The following is a 25566-nucleotide window of genomic DNA, read 5'->3' as shown; positions in this document are numbered from 1 at the left end:
CTTTGTTGTCACTGACATCCTGTGCTTTGGAGGGCACCTGGGCTCACCACTATACCACAGTGCATGCACACCATCCTACAGCTTGGACAGAAGTCAAATGCTATTTATTTACTCTCTAATTTTTTATTTCATATCATCACTAAATAAAATAGAATAAATGAAATAAAATAAAATTTTTCCATCCTCTAGGCTGAGTCCTCATCTTGATTGAGTCACAATTCAAAGTTCTACCACTGTGTGTGTGTGTTCATACCTTAATTTTACCCTGTATTTTTGGTATTTTTAAACATTGGTCTTAAGCAAAACAATTGTTGGTGGCAAACCTTGAATTCAGCTCTAAAAAGGAATATTTAGGGGATCCCTGGGTGGCTCAGCGGTTTAGTGCCTGCCTTTGGCCCAGGGCGTGATCCTGGAGTCCCGGGATCAAGTCCCACGTGGGGCTCCCGACATGGAGCCTGCTTCTCCCTCCTCCTGTGTTTCTGCCTCTCTCTCTCTATGTCTATCATAAATAAATAAGTAAATCTTTAAAAATAAATAAATAAAAAGGAATATTTACATATTTTTTCCAAGAGTCTTAGGTAAGGACAATGTGAGGAAATAAAGTATTATAAATGCCACTTATTATCATTTACATTGTAGTCCTGGTAAAATTACAATATGAAGCCCATTGACATTGATTCCACATGCTCTTACAGATGCTGACATGGGTTGGGAAGGAGGTGCTGCCATTCTAGATCAGAAAATTATAAGATATGTAGCATCATAATAATCTTGACTTATTGTAGTCTGAGTTATACTAGAGGAATATTTGTCATTCCTATCCCATAATATAAATTTATAAATTCTCTCCCATGATTCTAGTGAGTCAAAGCGTCTCCAAATCCTGAAATTATAATTAAGTTTCAAGCAAATAATTTGCACACCTAAAATCAATAGATTTGAACACCAGTGTCACTCTTCATTTTTCTCTAAAAAATTAATATTGCCACTTAAAGAACTCACAACACTTCCTTTCTGTAATTATGGGAATGAATGTATATCATGCTGTATAGTTTGGTCATTATACATTTGAAACACCAAGACTAATAAAAAGTGAAATGTTTGAGAAAAATATTATGAATTATGAGATTCTTAAATTTGCTTCATCTGTGAAGGGGCCTTAATAAAATACAAAATCTAATAAGCCAGAAAGGAACAAATTGTATCCTGAACCTAGATAGTTGAGAAATTATTATTTTAAAGATTTTATTTATTCATGAGAGACAGAGAGGCAGAGACAGGCAGAAGGAGAAGCAGGATCCCTGGAGGGAGTTTGATGTGGGACTTGATCCCAGGACCCTGGGATCACAACCTGAGCCAAAGGCAGATGCTTAACCACTGAGCCACCCAGGTGCCCCTAGTTGAGAAATTATGATTAATGTGACTAATAATCTGAACATTGAAAAGTGAAACTTAATTACTTGGTTAACTGAAATGCCTACTAAATTGAGGTAGCAAACAAGTAATGTATAATTTCCCAAATTGGAAACATTACATGAAATATCACATTTGTTGATTCAATGTATGTTTAATTTACCTTTAAAGTATTATTCAAGTCAGGATAATTTACTCATAAAATGATTAGGTTTAAAAAAATCAATTAAGATGAATATGCATGTTCAGGTACCTGGAATCTCCTATTAATTTTATTTTAGTAGTAAACGTATGTAAGTAAAGAAGTGAGTTGAATACAAATGACATAGAATAATAAAGTAGTTCAGATCCATAAGTATGAAATCAGGAGCTAACAGCAATAAAACATTTATGTTGTGCCCAAGATTGCGAATGTGAGAAACCACCAAGGAGCCGACACCGATGCAAACACACGAGGGTTTATTACAAGCTCGAGCTTGGGTCCAGGTGCACCCGACACAGCGGAGCAGGGACTTGGACCCCGAGGCTAAGAGGCGTAGCCGCTTTATAGGGGCCAGTGGCCCATGGGATTGTAACACACATAGAAAGTTGCCCAGTCCTGTCGGTCCGCACGCAGGTGGCCAATTTACCCTATAGTGACTATTTGAACTGGCCTATCACTCTGGTCAGAATTGGCGCGCAGGTTTGGTGGGCACAAGGCGGGGATACATTGTTAGGAGCCGATTTCCGGTAAGGGGGTGCCCAGCGGCTCGACCAGGGTGGGGAGCGCCTTAAGCAATAAGCAGGTTCTGTGGGGGTCATACAGGAGGTGGCGGGGGCAGCACAGAATGGAGTCAGTCCTGCTCTGCTTATCCAGGGGTAGGGGACTTTTGTTAAATTTCCTGGGTCCCACATGTTAAATGTGACACATCATGATTAGAAAGTGTACTGGCACTAATCCTTGTGTTTTTTGGGTTCTGTTTGCACTTTCAGAGACAAGGAAATAGCATGGCATGAAACATGGCTCAGTTCTATTACAAAAGGAATGTGAATGCCCCCTACAGAGATCGCATCCCTCTAAGGATAGTCCGAGCAGAATCGGAACTCTCTCCATCAGAAAAAGCCTACTTAAATGCGGTAGAAAAGGGAGATTATGCAAGTGTCAAGAAATCTCTGGAGGAAGCTGAAATTTATTTTAAAATCAATATTAATTGCATTGATCCTCTTGGAAGAACTGCTCTCCTCATTGCAATTGAAAATGAGAACTTGGAGCTCATAGAACTGCTTTTAAGCTTCAATGTCTACGTTGGAGATGCTCTGTTGCATGCTATCAGGAAAGAAGTCGTCGGAGCTGTTGAACTGTTACTGAACCACAAAAAGCCCAGTGGAGAAAAACAGGTATGTGCAGAAGCACCGTTTTGGGTCTATTTTCATTGCAGAAAGTTATGTGGTTATTCAGATTCTCTCTAAATATTAAGAATAAGCAGCATTGAAATTAGGACCATTACTATAGAGAGCTAATAGGTACACACTTCATCCCTGCCAACGGCCGCCAGCACCTGCGCTGCCTGCCCTGGCTAATCTATCTTTAGTGAGACCTAAAGCAAAACAAAGGAGCCTGAAATTGGTTTCCCATACATTGGCCACATTTCTACGTAATGCTCAAACTAGACTGTTGGGGCTCACTCTGTATCTGTAGGTATTTTTCCTATTGTCTTTCGTTTCCAACATGTTTGCTATTTTCCTGTTTAATCTGTTTGCCTGTTCTGGGTTTCTGCATCTTACAGCACAAGTGAATTGTATCACCTAATTTTGATATTGTTCATTAGCAAACTCCAGTAGATTCTTTTAAATTGAGGCAAATAGAGAAAGGATTACTAGAAAATAACTAAACTTTTGTTGTGCCCAAGATTGCGAATCCAAGAAACCACCAAGGAGCCGACACCGACGCAAGCGCACGAGGGTTTATTAGCACGCTGGAGCTTGGGTCCAAGTGTACCCGACACAGCGGAGCAGGGACTTGGACCCCGAGGTGGGTTTCAGCTTAGTTTTAAGGACTGATCTGGGAACCTCCAGAAGGGCTGGAGCAATTCCTCAAGTTCTGTTTACATTTTGATATGGGGCCTTCAAGGGCATTGAGCTCTGTTCTCATTCTAATAGGGGCTTCCAGCCCTTGGCTTGGGCTCAGTTCTTATTTTAATATGGGGCTTTCTAGGACTTCAAGCTGTAAGCTGTTTTCTTCCTGTAACTGAAGTAAGGTAAAGTTCAGCTCTTATTCACAGGGGCCTGGGATGGCTGGACTTGTGATAACGCAGAACTTAAAGTGGAATGGCCTTAATTTTCTCAGCCTCCACACTTTGACTAGATTTAACTGTATTAAATTTACCAATGCTAAAGTGTAGCTATATCTTAATGTCATCAAGAGAAAATAAAATAGCACACAGTTCTATAGTGTGCTATATTTCCTCTCTTCTTATTTTTGTTGTTGTTGTTTGGCTTTTTTTTTTTTTGTTGTTGTTGTTGTTGTTTGGCTTTTTTTAAACCACTGAGGACATGGAGAAATCATAAACAGGAACAAATAAGGAATCTGTTTTTGTCTGTCTAGACTCTTCTGTTTGTGACTGCCCTGTATCTGAATAGTCTCTTTGATCCTTTTTCCTCACACTGAACTCTTCACTTCTCTGCATCAAGTCCAGTTGACTAATTGCAAAGACATTGCACATACTGCGGTGGCTCAAAATCAGTTTTTAAAGTAAAATCTTCAAATGTGTTACTCCGCTCTAGCCATTTCTGCTGTATTGGGTGGGTAATACGCAATCTCTGCAAAGGATAAGCTGTTCGGAGATACTACATTCTCTCAAAGCCAGCTCTGTTGTAGCTCCCATTATCTCTGCTTTGCTGGAGGACTTTTATCAGATCTTTGCCATTATTAGCAGAATGGCTTCATGGCTGGGTGTCTCCTGAAAAACAATTTCAACAACAACTCTCAATGCCATCTTGGAAGTCTGTGTTCCATGGTCCTGTTTTGTGACTGCCCGCCACCTACCCCTTCCTCTTACCTGAGCCTAAGCTTTCAGAAAGCAACACTCCACAAAGACAATACCTCTCTGCTTGTTGCTTTATTGGCTTTTGGTTATTGGTTTTATAGCCAGTTGTTTGTGTGTTACCTTTCCATCTTACCACTAAAATTTTACTGGCAGAAAATTCACCTGTTTGATCTATCTTTTCAAACTTGTACAGACCTTGCCAGGAACGGACAGGTCATGGTAATATCTAAAGATGTTATGGAGCGCCTGGGTGATGGTGTGCCCAAGATTGCAAATCGGAGAAACCACCAAGGAGCTGACACTGATGCAAACACACGAGGGTTTATTACAAGCTCAAGCTTGGGTCCAAGTGTGCCCGACACCGCGGAGCAGGGACTTGGACCCCGAGACTAAGAGGCTTAGCAACTTTATAAGGGCCAGTGGCCAATGGGATATGCAGAAAGTTGCACAGTCATGCTGGTCCGCTGAGCCTGATTTCCGATTAGGGTGTGCCCTGGTCTTTGATAAGCCCAAGGCAGGTGCAGCCCAAAATAGAGTCAGTCCTGCTCTGCTTGTCCGGGGGTGGGGGATTTTGTTCAATTTCCTGGGTCCCACAGTGGCTTAGTTAAGGGTCTGCCATAGGCTTGGGTCATGATCTCAGGGTCCTGGGATTGAGCCCCTCATCCAGTTCCCTAAGTGGGGTGTCTGCTCCTCCCCTCGTTGTGCTCTCTCTATATATCTCTCTCTCACTCTCACTCTGCATGCTTTCTCAAATAAATGAAATCTGTTTTTAAAAAAGCTGTAGGTTATATCCCAGGCTTTTACCACTAAGGAAGTGCAGGACATAGCTAGGAGTGAGTTGGAGTCTGTTTTCATCTGTGTAAGTTCAAGGGCTGCTTTTTCAGTCACCTTGTGATTTTGAAATTCCTTCATAGTCCTACTTCATGGCTTCTAATAACAGCAACTTTATATTGTACACTCTCTTGTCTTTGTCTGTAGAGGTGACCATAAGATGGTCTGTGACTGTGGTCTCGATCATTTTAGATAGCAACAAATCTATAGAACAAAATTGCCATTAAGTGTATTTTTACATTGATTACTAAATAGCTCTGTTTTCTAGAGAATAGTGGCCATACATTTCCATGTCTCTTTAGTAAATGACCTTTGTGCTGGCCTGAGTAAATTTGGTGTCTGGAGAAGATATCTGCTATTATGAGAGTGTTTGTTGGAAGATACTCAACTTCTGAGCTAATCTCTAGTCTCACAAGTAGGTCCTGGCTCCTTACAGGCACTTGATCTGAACCCTGATTATTAACAAAAGGCAGTAAAGGTTTGCAGTCTGCCAAGAGTCAGAAATATCCCAGGCCATGTGTTTCTGGAAGATTTCTCTTGGATCTGTTTGCTGGCCAAGAAATTTTCCTTCCGTATTTGTACATTCTAGAATTCATCTTCAGTGGAGGCACTAGGAACAAACAAAAAAAAATTGTATCTTTTTGTTTGAACTTTGTAATTTTGAAAGAACAAAACCAACCTACCCCAGAGTTCCTGGTATATTGTTAGAACATGAAGTGTATACAAGGTAGCACATAAAAGATGTTCTCTGTGATCAGGGTGGGGGGCGGTATAGTAAATCCCATTAGAGCTTGGCTCCGTCTGTGATTTACTTGGATAATGTATCTCAGGTACAGCGACATGTTTTGGAGTAACAGTTCCCATAAATCAGTGTTGCGTGTAGCAAATATGTACTTGACAGGAATTTTTTTTTTATAGATCATAATTTCTTAAGAGGATTCTTGTGATTGCTGTAAGCCACTTTGTCTATTATTATAATTTGCTGAATGTCCAGTCTCCTGGACATTCCCCCAAAGACTCTGGAACATATGCTATTAGTCCTGGTGAGGTCACTAAAACCATGCCTGAAAACAATAATATCCAAGTGCTACAAGTGCTACAAGAGAGATGGTTCTTCTCTAACAGAGTGGACGAACAAATGTCAGGGACAGACGGAGTGAGCAAAACAATAGAAGTTTTACTCAGCAGAGCTACAGAGGAAGCTCTGAGAAGTGAGAGGTATCCTGACAGGGTTGCCTCTGGGGGCTTTTATAGGAAACTGACCAGGGAACTTGGTGAATTTCTTGTTGATATCAGGGTGGATTTGTAAATACCATGAGCACAGAGGTGATGTGCCCCTCCCTCTGGTTAATACCTCCCCCATGACATTTCTCTGCATCTGGGGTTTCTGTGATTACTTAGTAGCCATTAAAGGGGGAGCTCCCTAACCTATTGGAGCCAGGGAGCCAGGTTTATTTTTTTTCTGATTTTACTGTCTTATGTCTGTTTTCCCCGGATGCCCACAGATTCCTGGAAGCCTGACTTTGGGCCTTTCCCTTACTTTTCCCTGCCTAGCCCCATCTGCCCCTAACTCGCTCCTACATCACAAGTAGACAAAATAAACTTGTCTTGAAATGAGTCAAGAAAGAGGATATAATATAAAAAGTATACAAATCTGGTCATTAGAACACTTACCTAAGAACTTAAAATGTAATAAATGTGGCTTAGGAAATATACTCTTCCTTTGTAAGTTTGTCACATGTCCGTTTCTTTCTCTGGAAGAAGATGCAGTGGGTGGTGGCATCCTGAAGTCATAGGGGCTGTGAGATTTCATATTAGTTTGGGAACAATTTACTATTTGCATATGTCTACTGTGCCTAGCCTTGTGCTGGGTGCTAAGGAGCAGACATGTTCCTGTTCTTTGGAGTCTAGAAATATAGCTCTGAAGAGAGACAAGAAAAATACCATGGGAATATGAATAAGCGTGATCACAGTGAAAAAGATGAAAGAGAAATAAATTCTCAGGTAATGATGAATTCTATTGACTGGGTTTGGTAAATACAAACTATTAGTGGGTAGAGGGCATGGAAGGGAGTATATACCTGGGAAAAATTAACTCCATTCACTAAGAGACCGTGGGATACAGTCCATTGGACCTGATTGGATATACTCCTCCTTTGTTGAAATTGACATCCAGGAGGCAATTAGAAATTTTGGACTTAAAGGGGTCTGGGATAGTGTCCTATAGACAAGACATTGAAGTCACCTGTCTTCCTATCACTTTGACATTGATTTTCTCTTCTGGTCTTATAAATTGTTCAAATGTTTGTGGTGGTTTGCCTATTAAAAGGTTTTCTCAATGCAACCTCTAACAGAGTTATTTCAATTTTGCCAGATAGGTAGATGGGCATAGATCATTAAGTATTTACTTCCATATGTAATGTAGGCCAAAATAAATCAGGGTTTTGAGTTCTAGTGTTTTATTTTTATTTTATTCTTCAAGAAAACGGAAAGAGTAACACCTAGTTTCTTTCATATAGTGGACAGCCTAGACAATGTGATTCTCTATGCTAAGCAGGAAGATAGGAGGTCATGTATTCTTACTGGGTCATGTATTCTTACTGGCCATAATCATTACTCTGATATTCTCTGATAGTTTTATTGAACTTTTCTTTGACCTTCTGAATACCTTATTTCTCTACAGGGAATAACTGAGAGTGGCTTCTTAGCCCCAGTTTTGAGCCAATTGATTAGTTGCTTGACTTCTAATTATTTCTGGCAGACCTTTCTCTTTGATGTCATCTAAGGCCAGATTCAAGGCCACATTCAATTTCAGTTTCAGCTGCTTCAGTACATGTTTATCAGAAGCAGAGCTTTCTTTTCCATTCTTCCCTTAGTAAGTGGTTCTCAGTCTTCAGCACCATTAGAATCACTGGAAGGCTTTAATAAAATGCAGACTGCTGGATCCCACCCTAAGGGTCTCTGATGCAGCAGGTCTAGGATGACCCGGGAACTTAGTTCCAAGTACCCAGGTGATAGTAATGCTGCTGGTCTGCAGAGAGTACTTTAAGAGCCACTGGCTTAGAGGAATTTGAAGGTTACAGAATGCCTCTGATTGTATATTTTATGTTAAGTGTATTGAACTATACTGTGCGGGCAGCCGGGTGGCTCAGCGGTTTAGCACCGCCTTCAGCCCAAGGCCTGATCCTGGAGACCCGGGATTGAGTCTCATGTTGGGCTCCCTGCATGGCAGAGGGAGAACCCTCTGCCTATTGTCTCTGCCTCTCTCTCTATGTGTCTCTCATGAATAAATAAATAAAATATTTTAAAAAATAAATAAAATATACTATGCTAACCTGGCTTTCAGGAAATTTCAGTTAATGCCCTTAAATACTAATGATTAAATGATTTAATGTATGAGAGTCTCCCAATTTCACTAATATGTTTATTATATTTTCCCTTTCTTAGGAAAAAGATATCACTAAACATTACCAATTAGTCCCAACAGTTAAGGTGAGAGTATTTCATTTGAAGAAATTTGTTTTAAAGCTCTACAAAAAAGAATATCAGATTTTTAGAATATCAGATGTTTAGGGCCACCTGGATGGTGCAGTTGGTTAAGTGTCTGGCTCTTGATTTTGGCTCAGGCCATGATCTCAGGGTCCTGGGATCGATTTCCTCGCTGGGCTCCATGCTCAGTAGGCACTCTGCTTGAGGATTTCTCTCCTTTGCCCATTCCCTCACTTAAGCTCTCTCTCTTTCTCAAATAAATAAATCTTGAGGAATCTTGGAGATTACCTAATCCAATCACTTCATTTTACAAAAAAGGGAAAGAGACCCAGTGGAGTTGGTATTTGACCTGACTTAAAAGGATCTGTATATAAATTAATAGCTAAAAAATGAACCTTGAGATTGTCTGAATGATGATGATTATAAAAGAAATAATAATACTTGATAATATTCATTAAGCCTGTCGTCATGCCAGGAACTGTGATAAGAATTTTGTATGAAATTAGGTTCTACTGTTATCCCCATTTATAGATGGGGAAACGAAAGCATAAAAAAGTAAAATTGACGTGTTCCAGATCACAAAGCAGGAAATCGGTGCTGGAACTTGAGTCCTGAAAAATAACTCTATGCTGCCCAGCTGTAGCCATTACACCAATTTGAGTGGGAGTCATTTAATCATTAATCATCCTAATTTGGGATGAGATAAATTTAAAAGAGTCTCTAGATCTTCATATTTAGGAGATCTTGAGGATTTCTTTCTTGAATACTATAATGTTACTTATAATTTGGTTCAACAAATACTAAGAAATAGTCATTAGAAGTCATTAGAAGCTGTGAAGTGCTGGGAAGGAGCAGAGTTGAGGGATAGAGATGCTGCCTTCCAGCTCCATTCACCACTTGCTAACAGGATGGATCTCTCAATCATTTTAAGCCTTAGTTTTCTTGTCTGTTAAAATCATAGTATTAATTTGTTTCTTAAAGTCTATGTTCAGATTCTGTAAAGGTATCTTATAAGGTAACACATAATAACAGCATACTATACTATTATCACTGTATTATGCCATAGTCTGTCTTTCTGTTGACAAACAAATATGTTAATGACACAACATATGTGGAGAAAATGAAGTTAAGCATTGGCAGTTTATCCTCTAGAGTGCATGACTTTTTTCATTTGAAAAATGCAATCACTGGAAACCCTATTCAGAGAGAGCAAAGGAAATGTAATTCAGTTTACTTTTTCTTTTCACTTCAGTGCATGTAGGGAAGCGTTTTTTAAAGTAGTTTCAGTAGATTTGCTAATATAATTTGTGACTTTAGAAAGCTTGCATATTATGTGATCAGAAAACCAAAGAGTCTGAAATAAGAGATTGGCATTAGCATGTTTTGGGTTTTTTTTTAAAGATTTTATTTATTTGTTTGAGAGAGAGTGTGTGAATGAGCAGGGGAGGGGCAGAGGGAAAGGGAGACAGAGAATCCCAAGCCAACTTCACGCTGAGTGCAGAGTCCGATGCAGGGCCTGAACCCAGGACCCTCAGATCATGACCTGAGCCGAAATCAAAAGTCTGACGCTTAAGGGACTGAGCCACTTAGGTGCCCCTAGCATTAGCATGTTAATGCAAATATGCATCCAATCCCAGATATACCCTGCTAACTAAAATTCAAGAACTTTTTTATTCAATTGATGTGGGTACTAATAAATGTATCCCTGGCTACTGATCAGAGAACTATGTTTTTTTTTTTTTTTAGGGTTTTATTAATTTATTCATGAGAGACACAGAGAGGCAGAGACACAGGCAGAGGGAGAGAAGCACGGTCCATGCAAGGAGCCCAATGCGGGACTGGATCCCAGATTCCGGGATCAGGACCTGAGCTGAAGACAGATGCTTAACCGCTGAGCCACCCATGCGTCCTGAGAACTATGTTATTAAAACAAATCTAAAATTTTCATTGAAACCATTTGTTTTTTGCCTCAAGTCCTCAGATACCTTGAAAATTTTGCTTTTAACTCCTTTCATTTTCCTCATTGGGCTTCGGAACAAGCCATTTGCCTTCTGCAGTCCCATGAACTTCATAAATGAAACTGTATGCTAAAGATGGTCTGTATGCCCGAGTCTTTAGAGTTGTCCCTTGCAGAATGAAAACACTGACCCTCGTCAGTAGCTAGCCAGTTGAGGTTACCTCTTTCTCTTTGTTTTTATTACAGCCTGGATAATGACAGTAAGTGAACTGAAATATGTGTGTAACTGTAATCTTACGAACTATCAAAATTAGAGGGAGCAAGATTGAGAGGAAGAGAGAAATACAGTGAAGTATTAAAGATGTTCTCCCTCAAAAATATTTATCTTATTGTGTGACATAATAGATAAGTCATCAGTTGTACTTTCTTTCTATTCTGATTTAAACTGCCAACAGAAGACTTATGATATTATCTAAATCTACCGTTAATATGAAAAAGCTGAAGCTTATCCCCAAATATGTAGAGTAGCAACCAATATAAGGTATTTTAATTAACAAGTATTTTGAAAGTCTAAGAATTAAATTGAGTTTTATTATTCCACATCAGGGAGTTTGTTTGTTTTTAAAAAGATATTACTTACTTATTCATGAGAGACAAAGAGAGAGAGAGAAGGGGGCAGAGACACAACACAGGCAGAGAGAGAAGCAAGCTCCATGCAGGGAGCCCGATGTGGGACTCAATCCCAGGACTCCAGGATCACACCCTGGGCCGAAGGGAGGCACAAACCACTGAGCCCCCCGAAGATCCCAGCAAGGTTTATTGTTGTGGTTGTTGTGGTTGGTTTTTTTCTGTATATTTTTCTATTGGACTTCAATTTGCCAACCTACAGTATAACACCCAGTGCTCATCCTGTTAAGTGCCCCACTCAGTGCCCATCACCCAGTTACCCATTCCCCCGCCCACCTCCCCTTCCACTATCTCTTGTTTCCCAGAGTTAGGAGTCTCACATGGTCTGTCAGAAGAATAAAATGATTTTTCCTCTCTGATTTTTCCCATTCATTTTCTCTCCTTTCCCCTATAATCCCTTTCACTATTTTTTTATATTCCCCATCTGAGTGAAACCATATGATGACTGTCCTTCTCTGACAGACTTATTTCACTCAGCATAATACCCTCCAGTTCCATCCACATCGAAGGACATGGTGGGTATTTGTCCTTTCTGACAGCTGAGTAATATCCCATTGTATATACAGAGCACATCTTCTCTATCCATTCATCTGTCGATGGGCACCGAGGCTCCTTCCCAGTTTGGCTGTTGTGGACATTGCTGCTATAAACATTGGGGTGCAGGCGTCCCAGTGTTTCACTGCATCTGTATCTTCACAGCAGGAAGTTTAAAAGGTATTATAATATTGAGCATAGATTGTGTTTAGCCAGCTGGCAAATAGCAATCATAAGAGATAATAAATGATTCTGTCCTAAATGGAAGAATTTTCAAAGATAGTCCGTGTTGTACTGTTAATATGACAACATGGCTTAAGCTAACTGGTCAGTCTGACTCATAACACAATGCACCATTTAACTTCCATCGTTACATTGACATTTTATTCTTCTTGAAGACCAGCCAATTATAAATCATCCTTTTGAAACACATTCCCTTGCTCTTTTCTTTCAGCATACCACATTTATTGTGAAAGTAAAATAATAACAACATCATTAAATATGTTTGGAACCCACAAGAGTAAAGGGCTTTTAGCCTTTTCCAAAAATCAAGTGAAATAAAAAAACAAGCTCAAGCAGATGAACAAAACTTCGAGCATTGAGACATTTCCATTCCACAGTAAGGATATATAACAGGTGCCTGGATGTCTCAGTACGTTAAGCTTCTGCCTTTGGCTTAGATCATGATCCCAGGGATCTGGGATCTAGCCCAGCATAGGGTTCCCCCCACTCTCCCTTCACCCCACTGATGTGCTGTCTCTCTCTCACTCAAATAAATAAAATCTTTTAAAAATAAGAATATTAGAAATAAAGCCTTTTTTCTCTGTTCTTGGACACAGAAAGAGTGGGATATAGTGAAGAAAGTTGAGAGACAGAAAGATTTGGAGATAAATCCTGTTTTACCACCTCAGGCAAATCATTTAGTCTTTAGGGCCTTGACTTGCTCATAAAAAAGAGGAGGATTATAGTCCTTACTCAGCAAGTTGTAAACATTTAGTTAACATCTTGAAGTGCTAGAATTAAGAGAGCTAGCTCAGTAAGTCCCTCCGTCTTGATACTGTTTGATCATTTTATATTGAATAAGTTTAATTTAATTTTAAATGCATATATGCATTGAAAACGGTGAATATTCCCCAAAGCAAATGCATTATTGTGAAGTGCCAGTATGAAGAGTGAGTTTGTGTTAAAAGGAGAGAGATTGAAACTGATCTTTCAGGTACGCCTGGGTGGCTCAGGGGTTGAGTGTCTGTTTTCCACTCAGGGTGTGATCCCAGGGTCCTGAGATCGAGTCCCGCATCAGGCTCCCTGCAAGGAGCCCGCTTTTCCTTGAAAGAAACTGATCTTTCAAAAGTGAGCTTTGCCGAAAAAGCTTTTTTGGAGTCATTTTTATTAAATCCCCCCAATCCATTATAAATGTTGTCATTAAATCTGAAAATAATAACCATGAGGTAAGTAAGCAATATATTCATTGAACTTAATTATAGTAATTTGAAAACAAATCACTAAGGAATCACAGTGGGCCATTTAACAATTATAATTAATCAAATAGATAAGGTATTAATTTAATTGGGAATCATAAAAAATATCTATTATGATTAGAATGTCTCATAACAGTTTCAAAATGTCCCCTTTTTCAACCTACTGTACTTACTTATTCTCTGATAAGATGCAAAACAAGTAAAATTTTATTACAGTAATAACTGAAACAAAATGAGGATTTAAGTAGTGTGGAATTTTAAATGTTCAAGAACCAATTTTTCAAGCAATAAGAAAGAAAGAGTGCTCTAATTTTCATTACCACAATTTTTTCTTTATGCAGTAATTTTCTGGATCAGTTAACTCCTAGATATATCGATGTTCCAAGTCAACTGTTGTTTGAATCACATATTAGAAACACCGACAATAATTCTAAAGTATGAGCTTGGAGCATGTGAAGACCAATTTATAGACTACCCAGGAGGAATGGGTGGTTTATGCAGGATAAGAGAAACTCATAATTGCAAATTTACTAACTGAATCCATAGCTTTTTTCCCCCTTATATGAGATCATAAATGAGTGGAGTGGATTTAACTTTGCAGGATCCTCATCCCTCACGTGTATAACCTCATTGCAACATTCCTCCTTGGTTTCTGGGTTTTCCTGGGAGAAATATATATATTTGTTTGATTTGGAGATACAAGCTTAATTATTAATCAGTTCTACTACCATCAGATATAAATATCAAATTTTTTTAAAGATTTATTTATTTATTTATGAGAGAGAGTGGGGGGCAGAGATACAGGAGGAGGGAGAAGCAGGCTCCATGCTGGGAGCCCAATGCGGGACTCGATCCCGGGACTCGAGGATCGCACCCTGGGCTAAAGGCAGGTGCCAAACTGCCAAGCCACCCAGGGATCCCCCTAAATGTCAATTTTTAATACAATAATACCATGATGAATAAAGTATAAATTAGAAATAATTATACATTTATTTAGGTTTTATGCTATGTGTATTACTCCCTTCTCAAAATGTCAGTGAATCCCCAATTAGTAGTATACTGACTAATTTTCCTAAAAAAAAAAAAAAAAAACATAATTTGAAAAGGCAAATAGATTAGGATGCACTATAAATTTCTACTACATCATACTATAGTGGTTGTAGATCAAAGGATAATAATAAAAATTGTTAACAGTAATTGGCATTTCAATGTGCCAGGTATTCTCTTAAGACCATTTTACGGGATGCCTGGGTGGCTCAACAGTTGAGCGTCTGCCTTTGGCTCAGGGCATGATCACAGGGTTTCCAAATGAGTCCCACATCGGGCTCCCTGCTAGGAGCCTGCTTCTTCAACTCTGTCTGTCTGTGTCTCTGCCTCTCTCTGTCTCTCATGAATAAGTAAATTAAATCTTTTTTTTTTTAAAAAAGACCATTTTACATTGTTGTCTCATGCATCAGGAAATTGAAGCTCAGAGAAATTTAATAATTTTCCCAAGGGAGAGCGGAGTGTGGGTTTTCTGTTTTAATGATCTTTACTCTTCCTTTGTCAAACTGCCTGGTTGCTTTGGCCATCAGATATATCCAGCAAGCTCAGCCCTCCAGAACATGCCACAAACTAGGAGTACAACTTGGTCTTCAAGCAGTGTAGAAAGATCTGTGTCCTGCCTCCACAGAAGCATCCTGAAATTCCTTCATCTCAGGCTCTTGATCCAATTTTAAGTGCTTTTCAGTTAATGATTTAACAAAACTGGTTATCTTATTCTCAATTATCCCTAGAATGTTCTAGGAAAAGATTGGCAGTAATGAAGGAACAGAGGAATCCCTAGGAAGAGATGAGAGGAGCATATTAACAGGAGTGTAGATGACACTTCAAGTGGTGTTCCTCACAGCATCACCGTGTGCTTGGCCGGACACAGAGGTTGAGGCCCCAGAGAGGAGCTTGTCTTGGAACCTGATGGTGGAGTCTGCAGAGAGAGACCATACCTCCTAGGCTGGAGGAGGTTATTTTACAGACAACACAAATCCTTTTCCTCTTTTACGTGTGAGATAAATTGTGAAATCTTGATGGAATGAAATATCCCTCTTGTTACGGTCATAGCCTATATAGCCCTTCACATCTTTTAGAATGTTCTGTCCAAAATATGTATCCCTTTCCCCTCCTTGGTGAACTTCAAAATACCAAGAAGTACATGTGCATGTTTATAAACACACACAAATATATATACACTCCTTCATAATAAAAATAATGGAAAATGGAACTGTTTTTCTTAAAATTGCAGATGATTGTTTAGATTTAGAAGAGATTCTAAAGGTTTATCTGGTATGATCCCCTCTACAGTGTTTATTATTTGTACTAAGCACAGTCAATATAGAATCACTATATTAGTCTTGATACAGAATCACTGGTTTCTGCTCTTCAGCTCCACTGTAGCAGAGCAACAGGAGGAAAACTCAGGATGAAAAGACTTAGGAAAGTTAGTAGAATGGTTTGGGTGAGCAAAATTTCAATGAAGGGATCATGTATTTCCTCACTTATTCTTTTATTCTACTGTTTTTTTTTTTTTTTTTTTTAAACTTTTTTTTTATTTTTTTATGATAGTCACAGAGAGAGAGAGAGGCAGAGACACAGGCAGAGGGAGAAGCAGGCTCCATGCACCGGGAGCCCGACGTGGGATTCGATCCCGGGTCTCCAGGATCGCGCCCTGGGCCAAAGGCAGGCGCCAAACCGCTGCGCCACCCAGGGATCCCACTGTTTTTAAGATTTACTTGGCTATAACTGTGACCAAAATATTATCAAAATATGATCATAAAGTAAACAACTTAATAAATATCACAAGGAAACCCTTGACCTTATGGAATCTAATATAGCAATCAGTTGACACTTTGAGAGAAATGAAAGTAATATATAATATGCTTCCTCATCTATTTTGTTTTCTATACAATATAGATTTCTTTGTTTTATATCTGCATTTTTGTGAAAGTAGAGGAATACCACCCCTAAATGTCTAAGAAATATTCACATTGGATTATGCAAGATACAAAAATTGAAAAAACTTAACATCAATAAAAGAAGGAACTAGTACCATTGTGTTTCCATAAAATGATAAAAATGTATAAGTATTCAGTGGATGTGGGAAAGATAAAACATTGGCATATTAGATGAATTTTTTGTATATAATATTATGATCTACTCCTCGCTCTAAATGGAATCATTATAAAATATTTTTGGCACAGCGGTTTGGCGCCTGCCTTTGGCCCAGGGCGTGATCCTGGAGACCTGGGATCGAATCCCACATCGGGCTCCCGGTGCATGGAGCCTGCTTCTCCCTCTGCCTATGTCTCTGCCTCTCTCTCTCTCTCTCTGTGACTATCATAAATAAATTTTTTAAAAAATAAAAAATAAATAAATAAAAATATTTTTGCTTTGTGCATATATAGCTTCACTCCATCAATGAAATGCTTAGGTTTTTATTTAATAAATTAAGTATATATTAAATGTTGCTAATTCATACCTGTCTTGCATACTTTATTCTAGAGTATCAGAGCCCATTAATCCTTTTTCATCTGAGGAGCTTTTGCTTCTTTTGGCTTGACTTTAAATTACCAGTCTTACAGAACATGAGAGACTCCTAACTCTGGGAAACGAACTAGGGGTGGTAGAAGGGGGAGGTGGGTGGGGGAGTGGAGGTGACTGGGTGACGGGCACTGAGGGGGGCACTTGATGGGATGAGGACTGGGTGTTATTCTATATGTTAGCAAATTGAACACCAATAAAAAATAAATTCATTAAAAAAAAGAAAACAGGGAGGAAAAAGAGACTCTTAATCATAGGAAACAAACTGAGGGTTGCTGGAGGGGAGGGAGTTGGGGAAATAGGGTTAACTGGGGGATGGGCATGAAGGAGGGCACGTGATGTCACGAGCACTGGGTATTATATCCAACACCTCTTGAATTCTACCTCTCAAGCTAGTAATACACTATATGTTAATTAATTGGATTTAAAATAAATTTTTCAAAAAACAAACAAAATTACCAGTCTTAGAAAAGTATACTTTAAGTATATTCCATGTAGTGATTTTAAATTTAATGCCTGACCTGCAGGTAGTAATCATTAAATCACACGTTCCAGAAGCACCCCAGGATGAATTTTCTTTCCCCAGACCATGTTCTACTTAACCCTACCCAGGCTGCCTGATTCTCTCAACCAAAAAAGAATAGATTCAATGTCTAACTTTGAAATTCTAGAGAATTAAGGAGCATTTTGATATCACCCTCCCCCTCCCCCAATACACATACCCACACTGACTCCTGGAACTCATCTCCAACCTTATATAGGTGTGAGAAAGATGCAGCTTAGACTTCAGGAAACTTGTCAAAGATGATTGAGGTGATCTGATCTTGAGCCAGGCGTAAACTTCAGTTTTCGTCTAGAATCAAATAGAAACATTTGTCATAAACATCACTTTAATTCCACTTTTAATATTTTGTAGAACCAAGGAAAAATATGTAAATATAAATAAAGGCTTTGTTTTGCATCAGAGGAAATGTTTCATGGTGGGAAAAGCTCAAGTTTGGAATCAGACAGATGGGAATTCGAGTCCTATCTCCATCCCCTTCCTACTTGTGTGACCCAATGGTGATTTTGGGGGGGGGGGGTTCTTATGTTTTAATTTTCACTTTTTTTTTGGTTTAAATTCAATTACATATATAGTGATACATATATATATATATATATATGAATCACTATATATATAGTGATTTTTTTTAACATGAAACAGCAGTAATGGCTACCTCTCAGAGTTATTATAAGAATTAGGAATTTGAAATACTTCATGTGAAGTGCTTTAACATACTTACATTTGAAGCAGTATTATCATCATTATCATCACTATGCCCAAAAAGCATTGCTATATGAGAATCAAACATGCCAGTTTGATGTATGGCCAAAGATTCACATTTGTACACGTTTCTAAGTTTTTATCATGAGGTGTATAGTATGTTAACATAGACCATGGGAGTTAAACTTGTTGAGTTCTGGTGATGAAATCTCTTGGGAAAGCCTTCCTGGATATCTACATAACGGTTTAGGAGGGCTGTGAATGCATAAGAGATTGAATGGAGCCAAGAAGCTTGACCCTTAACTTCAACGAGGTCTAGAAGTGAGAGAAGAAATGGGCCAGGCTTATAAAATGACAATGAAATCTAAATAGATATAAACATGCTATTATTTATCAAATGTAGTTTCACTCTGATTAAAGAGAAAAGGATAAATTATGATAATGGAAGATGATTGGAGATGATCCCTTAGAAGAATAAACAGATTCACTTAGGGATATTTTCTGGAGTATGTTTCCAGAACAGGCTGAAATTCAACATTATCAGATAAATGCGGGATATTTGCTCACCTAGGTCACATTGTCTCTTTTAATAGGTGAAATAAAGCACATCAAATTGGTTTTTATCACATTTAAGGAAAAGGCTGCCACCTTGTGAATATTTGAGGCCGTTAAAAATACATGTAATAGTTTTAAACATCTGGCATGAATTTAAAAATTAGTCATTTATTTTTCTGTATTTTTTCAGTAAAGTTTTTGCACTCTGCAATACTAGCAGAGGTCTTGTTAATTTTAAGTTTCCTTGAGATTTCTCTATTTTTACCTGATTTTATTAACTGGTACAACTGAATGTTTTATAGGTCACCTAATTCAGATCGAAAGTGACCAAAAAAAAAAAAAAAAAAAGTGAACAAAAATTTATCAACCATCATGATCTATACTTCTTTGGATTCCTTTTTTACTTAATTGCATAGCAAAATGACGAAAAAGACGAAAAAGATATTTTAAGATTCCTATGATGCAAATACACCCCAATTGTTACAGAAATCTGATCCAAGAGCAAAAATCAGGAGGTCAGTTTACATTGTATAACTAGCTCTGTAGTGGGAGTCTGGTTTAATTTTCCCTTGAACTTTAGCTCCTTCTGTATATTTTACCCAAGGCATGAGAAATGAGGAATTAATTCCCAATGTTTTCTTCTTCTAGTAAAATGTTGCCACTCCACCTATTCTAATATATATATATATATATGCTAATATGTATATACATATATATATTTTAGAAACATTTAAAATAGAGGCTAAGAAATCTTTCAGCAGGTTGCTACAGAACTCATAAATTGCTGAAAGTCTGTCTTATATCTCAAGATTCAAGTTCATTGGAACTATATGGAGGAAGGAAAAAAATGAATCTTTACCTTCATGTGTGCGTTTTCAACATTGTCAAAAATCTAAGTAATATTTATTTTAGTTGTGAGCAGAATAAAGCCATCATTCCATTACGAGGAATAAGGGTGCCCATCACTTTTCTTTTACCTAGAAAGCTTTGCTACATTCTTCTCACTTTCAATTCCTAGAATTTTTCCAAGTGTTACTTCAGTTATTTTTATGCAATATTGGAGAAGCTTTAAAAAAGTTTATTTCAGAAGGACTGCTTAGCTTATAGCCATATTTTTAATCCTGAAAGACTAGGTTTTTGTGGCTTTATCTTGCCTAGATGCTTACTGATACAAACACATTATGTGAGATTGATTCCAATTTAATTTGCTAATTCTTTCTAATGAAACTTTATTCTCTTTAATTTGTTGTATCATGTGATCACTACTATATAAATGTAAAAACTCTTCTTAGCTGTTGATGTTGCATTTGGGTATTTTACAACAAAGTCATTTTTCATTTTTGTTGTATGGTGATGGTCTTTGTCGGGTCACTTTCTTCTCAAATTTACGAATTACAGTCTGTTTCTGGGGCATAAATCACTCTCCAAACCAAATAAAATCCTGGTCTTATTTTCTTCTACAGACTACATAATACTATACACATCACTGGTATTAAGTAGCAGTTTGTCAAATAGGCTGTATATGGATGAATATGGTACATTAAAAATTCCCATTCATCGCTCATGAAAATAAAGTAATCAAAGAACAATCTGGCAAGATAAAATCAAACATCAAAGAGCTATAGGCCTCAATTAGGGTAAAATACTCATTTAGATCATTTTCAGAATGAAAACAAGATCATTAATATCTTTGTTATGAAATCTTCTGGTAAGATTTTTTTAAATTTGGCCTCTATTTCAGGACAAAGCTCTGTAGGATTGTAGGGAAGTATAGCATTTGAGGAGCTTCACCACATTTTGAAGTCAAAAAGTCAAATTTCCACATAAAACCTGCAGATTTAAAAAAAAAAAAAAAAAAAAAACCTGCAGATTTCCTGCAGTGATTGCAATATTTCTAAAAGCTTGTAATTGTTTAAAAAATATAAAGCACATTTCCAATTTTCTGTAATATATATACTGTATTGTCTTCTATGTATCTATCATCTATATGTAGATAAAGTATATCTCTGGGCAGTGTGGTTTAGGGCCGAGATCCCCTGACTCTTCAGCATTTTTTTTTTTTTTTAAGATTTATTTATTTGAGATGGAGCTGAGCATGGGAGTTGTGGGAGAGGTAGAGGGAAAGAATCTTCAAGCGGACTCCCCACTGAGCACTGAACCCTAGGCAAGGTTTGATCTCACCACCCATGAGATCATGGCCTGAGCCAAAACCCAGAGTCAGATGCTGAGCTGACTGAGCCATCCAGGCGCCCCTCCTTTGCCCCCTTCAAGGTAACTGGTCGAACCACACGCCCAGCAGTAACCAGTCATAATCAGGAGGCATTCAGACTTCCCACCCTGTAATGTAAGCCTCTGCTAACTTAAAGCCATTCCTGTCATCTTCGGCTTCTGGTTCCATATTTTCACTTTGCTCCTCCTTATTCATGAGGATGATTTTGATTCCCATCCTGGCATGGAACAGCATGTTTTTTCATTAAGACACATGATCAATGTAATTTTATGGCATCTCTCACTGCTAAAAAAAAGGAACCATGTGACATTTTAAAATTATCTTTTCTGTTTAATAGGGGTGTGATGGAGAAAAGCCCTTAGAGTGAATTTTCTGCTTGTAGCATAAATTCTTTAAAAGCACACAATGGTTTATTGCCGTATTAAATGGGTGGGACCTTGTTCTTCTACTTCCATATTACCTGTATTTGATATTCGTCAGTCAGAGTGGATTGAGATGTGGAATTGAAGTCATTTGATTCTACATTCCTGCCACCCAAGCTCCATCCATCTTGGAGTACATAATCTAGTGCTAAGATCCCCATAGTCCTACCAGCCTCAGGCCACTTGACAATTACAGGCAAATTTGTTTAAATTCAACAAAAACTAAGACGTATTTTACTACACAGAGCCTTCATTGGAACCTAAAGTCACAGGACTTGACATTTACATTAATTTATGTGCAGCATACAAAACTAATAGAGAAAAATACAAAACAGAAAAAAATGAAGATTAACCTTGCTGTGATATGTAACCTCTGGAAGATTTATTTCAAAATTATCTCCATAATAATCTAATAGTACATATTCCTTTGTGTATTTTTTTTAAAGATTTTATTTATTTATTCATAGAGACACACACACACACACACACACACACACACACACACCCAGAGAGAGAGAGAGAGAGAGAGGCAGAGACACAGGCAGAGGGAGAAGCAGGCTCCATGCTGCGAGCCTGATGTGGGACTCGATCCTGGGTCTCCAGGATCAAACCCGGGCTGCAGGCGGCGCTAGACCGCTGCGCCACCGGGGCTGCCTCCTTTGTGTATTTAAAATAAAGTCATAAAATAAAAATATATGGAAAAGAGAATTTATAAAAGATGACAACAATCAATAAAAAATATTTCCATTTGGGGGTGCCTGGGTGGCTCAGCTCATTAAACTACTGACTACTGATTACTGACCAGGTAATCAATCCTGGTATTACACTGGCTTCTTTAACCTTCTTTTCTTCTTCCCAAACAATTAATCTGGAACTCCATTTTACCTCAGCCACCCACTCCCATGGCCATACCAAGAATTGTTATCCTCGTTAGTGATACTACCTTCAGGGTCACAGTTTCTTTCCTGCTCCCTCTACCTAGTGTCACAAACTAACCTTTCCTTGATCCTTCACCCCTCATGATGTCACTTCCTTGATTAAAATTCATTAGTCCATCATTGATGCCTGTCATCTAAAGACAAGTTTTCCTTCAGTCCCTTGGTAATTATTTTCTGGTAAAATTCCATATCTATACCCAGATAACCCAGAGAGGCTTTAAAAAAAACAAGAATTTCAACCACTTTCACTCTAAATGTTTGATCACCGACTTCACCTGGGTACTTTGTGGTGTCCAGCAATCCTACCTAACTACTTCCTGATTACATACAATCTTCCTACTCTCCTAGATAATGAGTTCTTTTTTTTTCTCTGTCTTCTCAAAACTCAACATGTCCGCTTTCTCAGATGATACCCTTTTTCCTTATTTTATTCAGAAAATAGAATCAATCATGAGAGAACTTCCATATGCTTCTACCACCATACCTACCCTAAATATGTACCTTAGTATTCCAGGATTTCACACTATCCCTGTGTTTTTCAGTATCCACTCCTGGTACTTCTTCATCTTCTCAACCTTCAAAATTTAAAATGTCAGAGAGTTCAAATTTCTAACTTCTCTTTTCCACCAACACTTTCTTCTCACTTGCCAAGTCACATCCAAGCTTATGGCTTTAAATACTGTTTGTATGCTGATGACTCTCAAATGTCTGTCTCTACATTTCTGATCTCTTAACATGCAAAAACTGAACCTCAATCTTCATTGTATCCCAAATCTCTTCTTCCAGAGTGTTCTCAGTAAGTTGCAGCTACATCTGTCTAAGCCTGGATATTTGGTCATCACTGATCTCTCTTTGTGCTATTACAGCTCACATCCAATTTTCAACTCCTTAGCAAATTCAGCTGGTTTTACCTTCATAATATTGAACCACTCCTCAAACCTATCACTGCAATTTATTTCAGCCATCTGAGACTCTTGCCTTGATTATTACAAGTCTTACTTTATCATTATCCACTTTCCCTTCTTCCATCTGTTACCCGTAGTCTGTTCTCAACACAGTACTCTATCCTAAGTGATCAGATAGTGTTACTCCTCTGCTCAAAAGGCCCCAGTGGTTTCTCATTTAACTAGATAGAAGTAAAAGCCAGAGTCCTTAAAATGGATTAAAATACATCTGCTGCCCCTCATTGCTACATTTTTTAAACCTTGTCTTTTACTAATTTTTCATTTGCAAACTGTACTCCCATCAAATTGGCCAAATACCCTAAACATGCTCATGCCTCAGGATTTTTTTGCCATTGCTGTTCCTCTTCCAAGAATGCTCTTGCTCTTAGATACAAGCTTAGTGTTTTCTTTCTTCAACCTTCTACTAAAGTCATCATACCAGTAAGACTTCCCTGTCATGCCTTGATAGATCAGCAATCTCACCTTACCTCTGGAGTTCTTCATGTCCTCTTACTGCACTGTATTTTTCTCTATGGCCTCTACCATTTGACATTCATCTATTAATTGATTCACTCATTTACTTCTTCATTCACGTTGGATGTCTTTCTCCCTCTTCTCTTTCTAGAATCTAAGTTGAATGAGAACAAGGATTTTGTCTGTTCCATTCATTGCTATATTTCCCAAACTTTGAAAAGTGACTGGCATAAGACAGATGCTTAAAAGTATTACTAAATGGCTAGATTAATAAAAATTAGCATATATAGATTATAATGAACATGAGGAGAACAGCTAATGTGTCAGGAATATATATATATAAATTGAGAAGAACATAGTACTTAAGTTGATCCTTGGGAAGGAACAACATTCAAGGATAAATAGGGGAGGAGAATCTCATCAGTGAGACTAAGAATAACCAGAGAAGATAATGATGCTAGTGATAATAATTATTTTAAAAATCATAATAGATCATGTTTTATTAAATATTATATGCAAAACACTTTTACTCATCACCACTTTGAATCCATAAATAAATGCTATGAAAAAGAGACTATAATTATCTCCATTTTACAAATGAGAAAATTAAAGTTTAGGGAGTTTAAATGATGTTTCCTGAACTACAAAGGAATATTGGGACAGTATTTGAGCCTATATGCTATCATCCGGAGAAAATAGACTTGTGGAATGCAAAGAAATGTGACTTTCACAAAGGACACAGTGATAAAACACTGTCAAGTGAAATTAAAACTAGCTTTGTTGATCAGAATGTGTAATTCTTATAAAATTAAGTATAAATTTGACTCCCTGGCTACATTTTCAACAAATAAAAGGTTTCATGTAGATATTATTTAATAGATACCCTTTCAATGTAACAGATATAAAGAGAGTTTTTTAATTAAAAGTGATGTTTGTGACCCTAGCCCAAGCTGGTGGTGATTTAAAGTTGCTATTTGTTTGATGTCTTCTTTGGAGTTGACGTAGATTTTCCAGTTCTTTGTCCAAGATGCAAATAATACTTAATAGTTATTTATAATTTATTCTGTAGCAGTATACAGTAAAGGGCACATGCCATTTTAGAAGATACACAGTTTAAATTTTCAATAGTGAAAAGTACGTGTACTGAACTATTATATCTACACTTAACAAAACTCGCCTGCCAGGGAATTATTGCTCTACCTTTCTGATGAATCAAGCACTATAATTGGGACTGTGTTTATATGAGGAGAAACAAATGATAGTGGCAAAACCGAACAAGACCATTTTCTGCTTTTTCTCCAGTCTTTGGCTTGTCACATAACACTGGTGCCTTCCTGTTATTTCTTGATTTATAGACTACAAGGTGTTTTTTACATTTCATTTTCACCACAACCTTTTAAGAGTTAACTTTGAAAGTGCTTTGATACATATGTCTCCAGTTCTTATTCTCCAGTAAGAAATATCTCGAATAAATGTCCACATTTCAAAATGGGAAAATGGAAATGCAGAGAATTAGCTGGCTTTGTCATTTGCACACAACTAAAAGTGGTGGAGGCAGGATGTAATGCATGTCTTCTTAATCTTGATGCCTGAGCAATTTCCAGGATCTCAAAGCTGCCTTACACATAAGATGGATAGTCCATGGACCAAGAATTTGGACTTGAGTCAAGCTACCTGGGTCTCCTTGTGACCATGGCAAACTATTTAATTTCTTAAAGGCCTATTGTCCTTTTTTGTAAAAATGGGATGAT

The 25566-nt window shown here is 37.9% G+C and overlaps 1 protein-coding gene across 6 annotated transcripts in view; it reads left to right on the top strand.

Annotated features, from left to right (window-relative positions):
• Positions 1-25566, top strand: part of TRPC4 (transient receptor potential cation channel subfamily C member 4) — a 205142-nt gene that overhangs the window by 52833 nt on the left and 126743 nt on the right. For all 6 annotated transcript variants that reach the window (XM_041766325.1, XM_041766324.1, XM_041766323.1 and 3 more), the window contains exon 2: positions 2386-2790. In XM_041766325.1, the coding sequence (XP_041622259.1) occupies positions 2413-2790 (378 nt within the window). In that variant the 5' untranslated portion in view covers positions 2386-2412. The remainder of the gene's footprint in view (positions 1-2385; positions 2791-25566) is intronic.

This window comes from Vulpes lagopus, chromosome 8 (genome assembly GCF_018345385.1).
Source record: "Vulpes lagopus strain Blue_001 chromosome 8, ASM1834538v1, whole genome shotgun sequence".
In the NCBI taxonomy this organism is placed as follows: Eukaryota; Metazoa; Chordata; class Mammalia; order Carnivora; family Canidae; genus Vulpes; species Vulpes lagopus.
The sequence above is the reverse complement of the archived record's forward strand: the minus strand, read 5'-3'. Positions and strand labels throughout refer to the sequence as shown.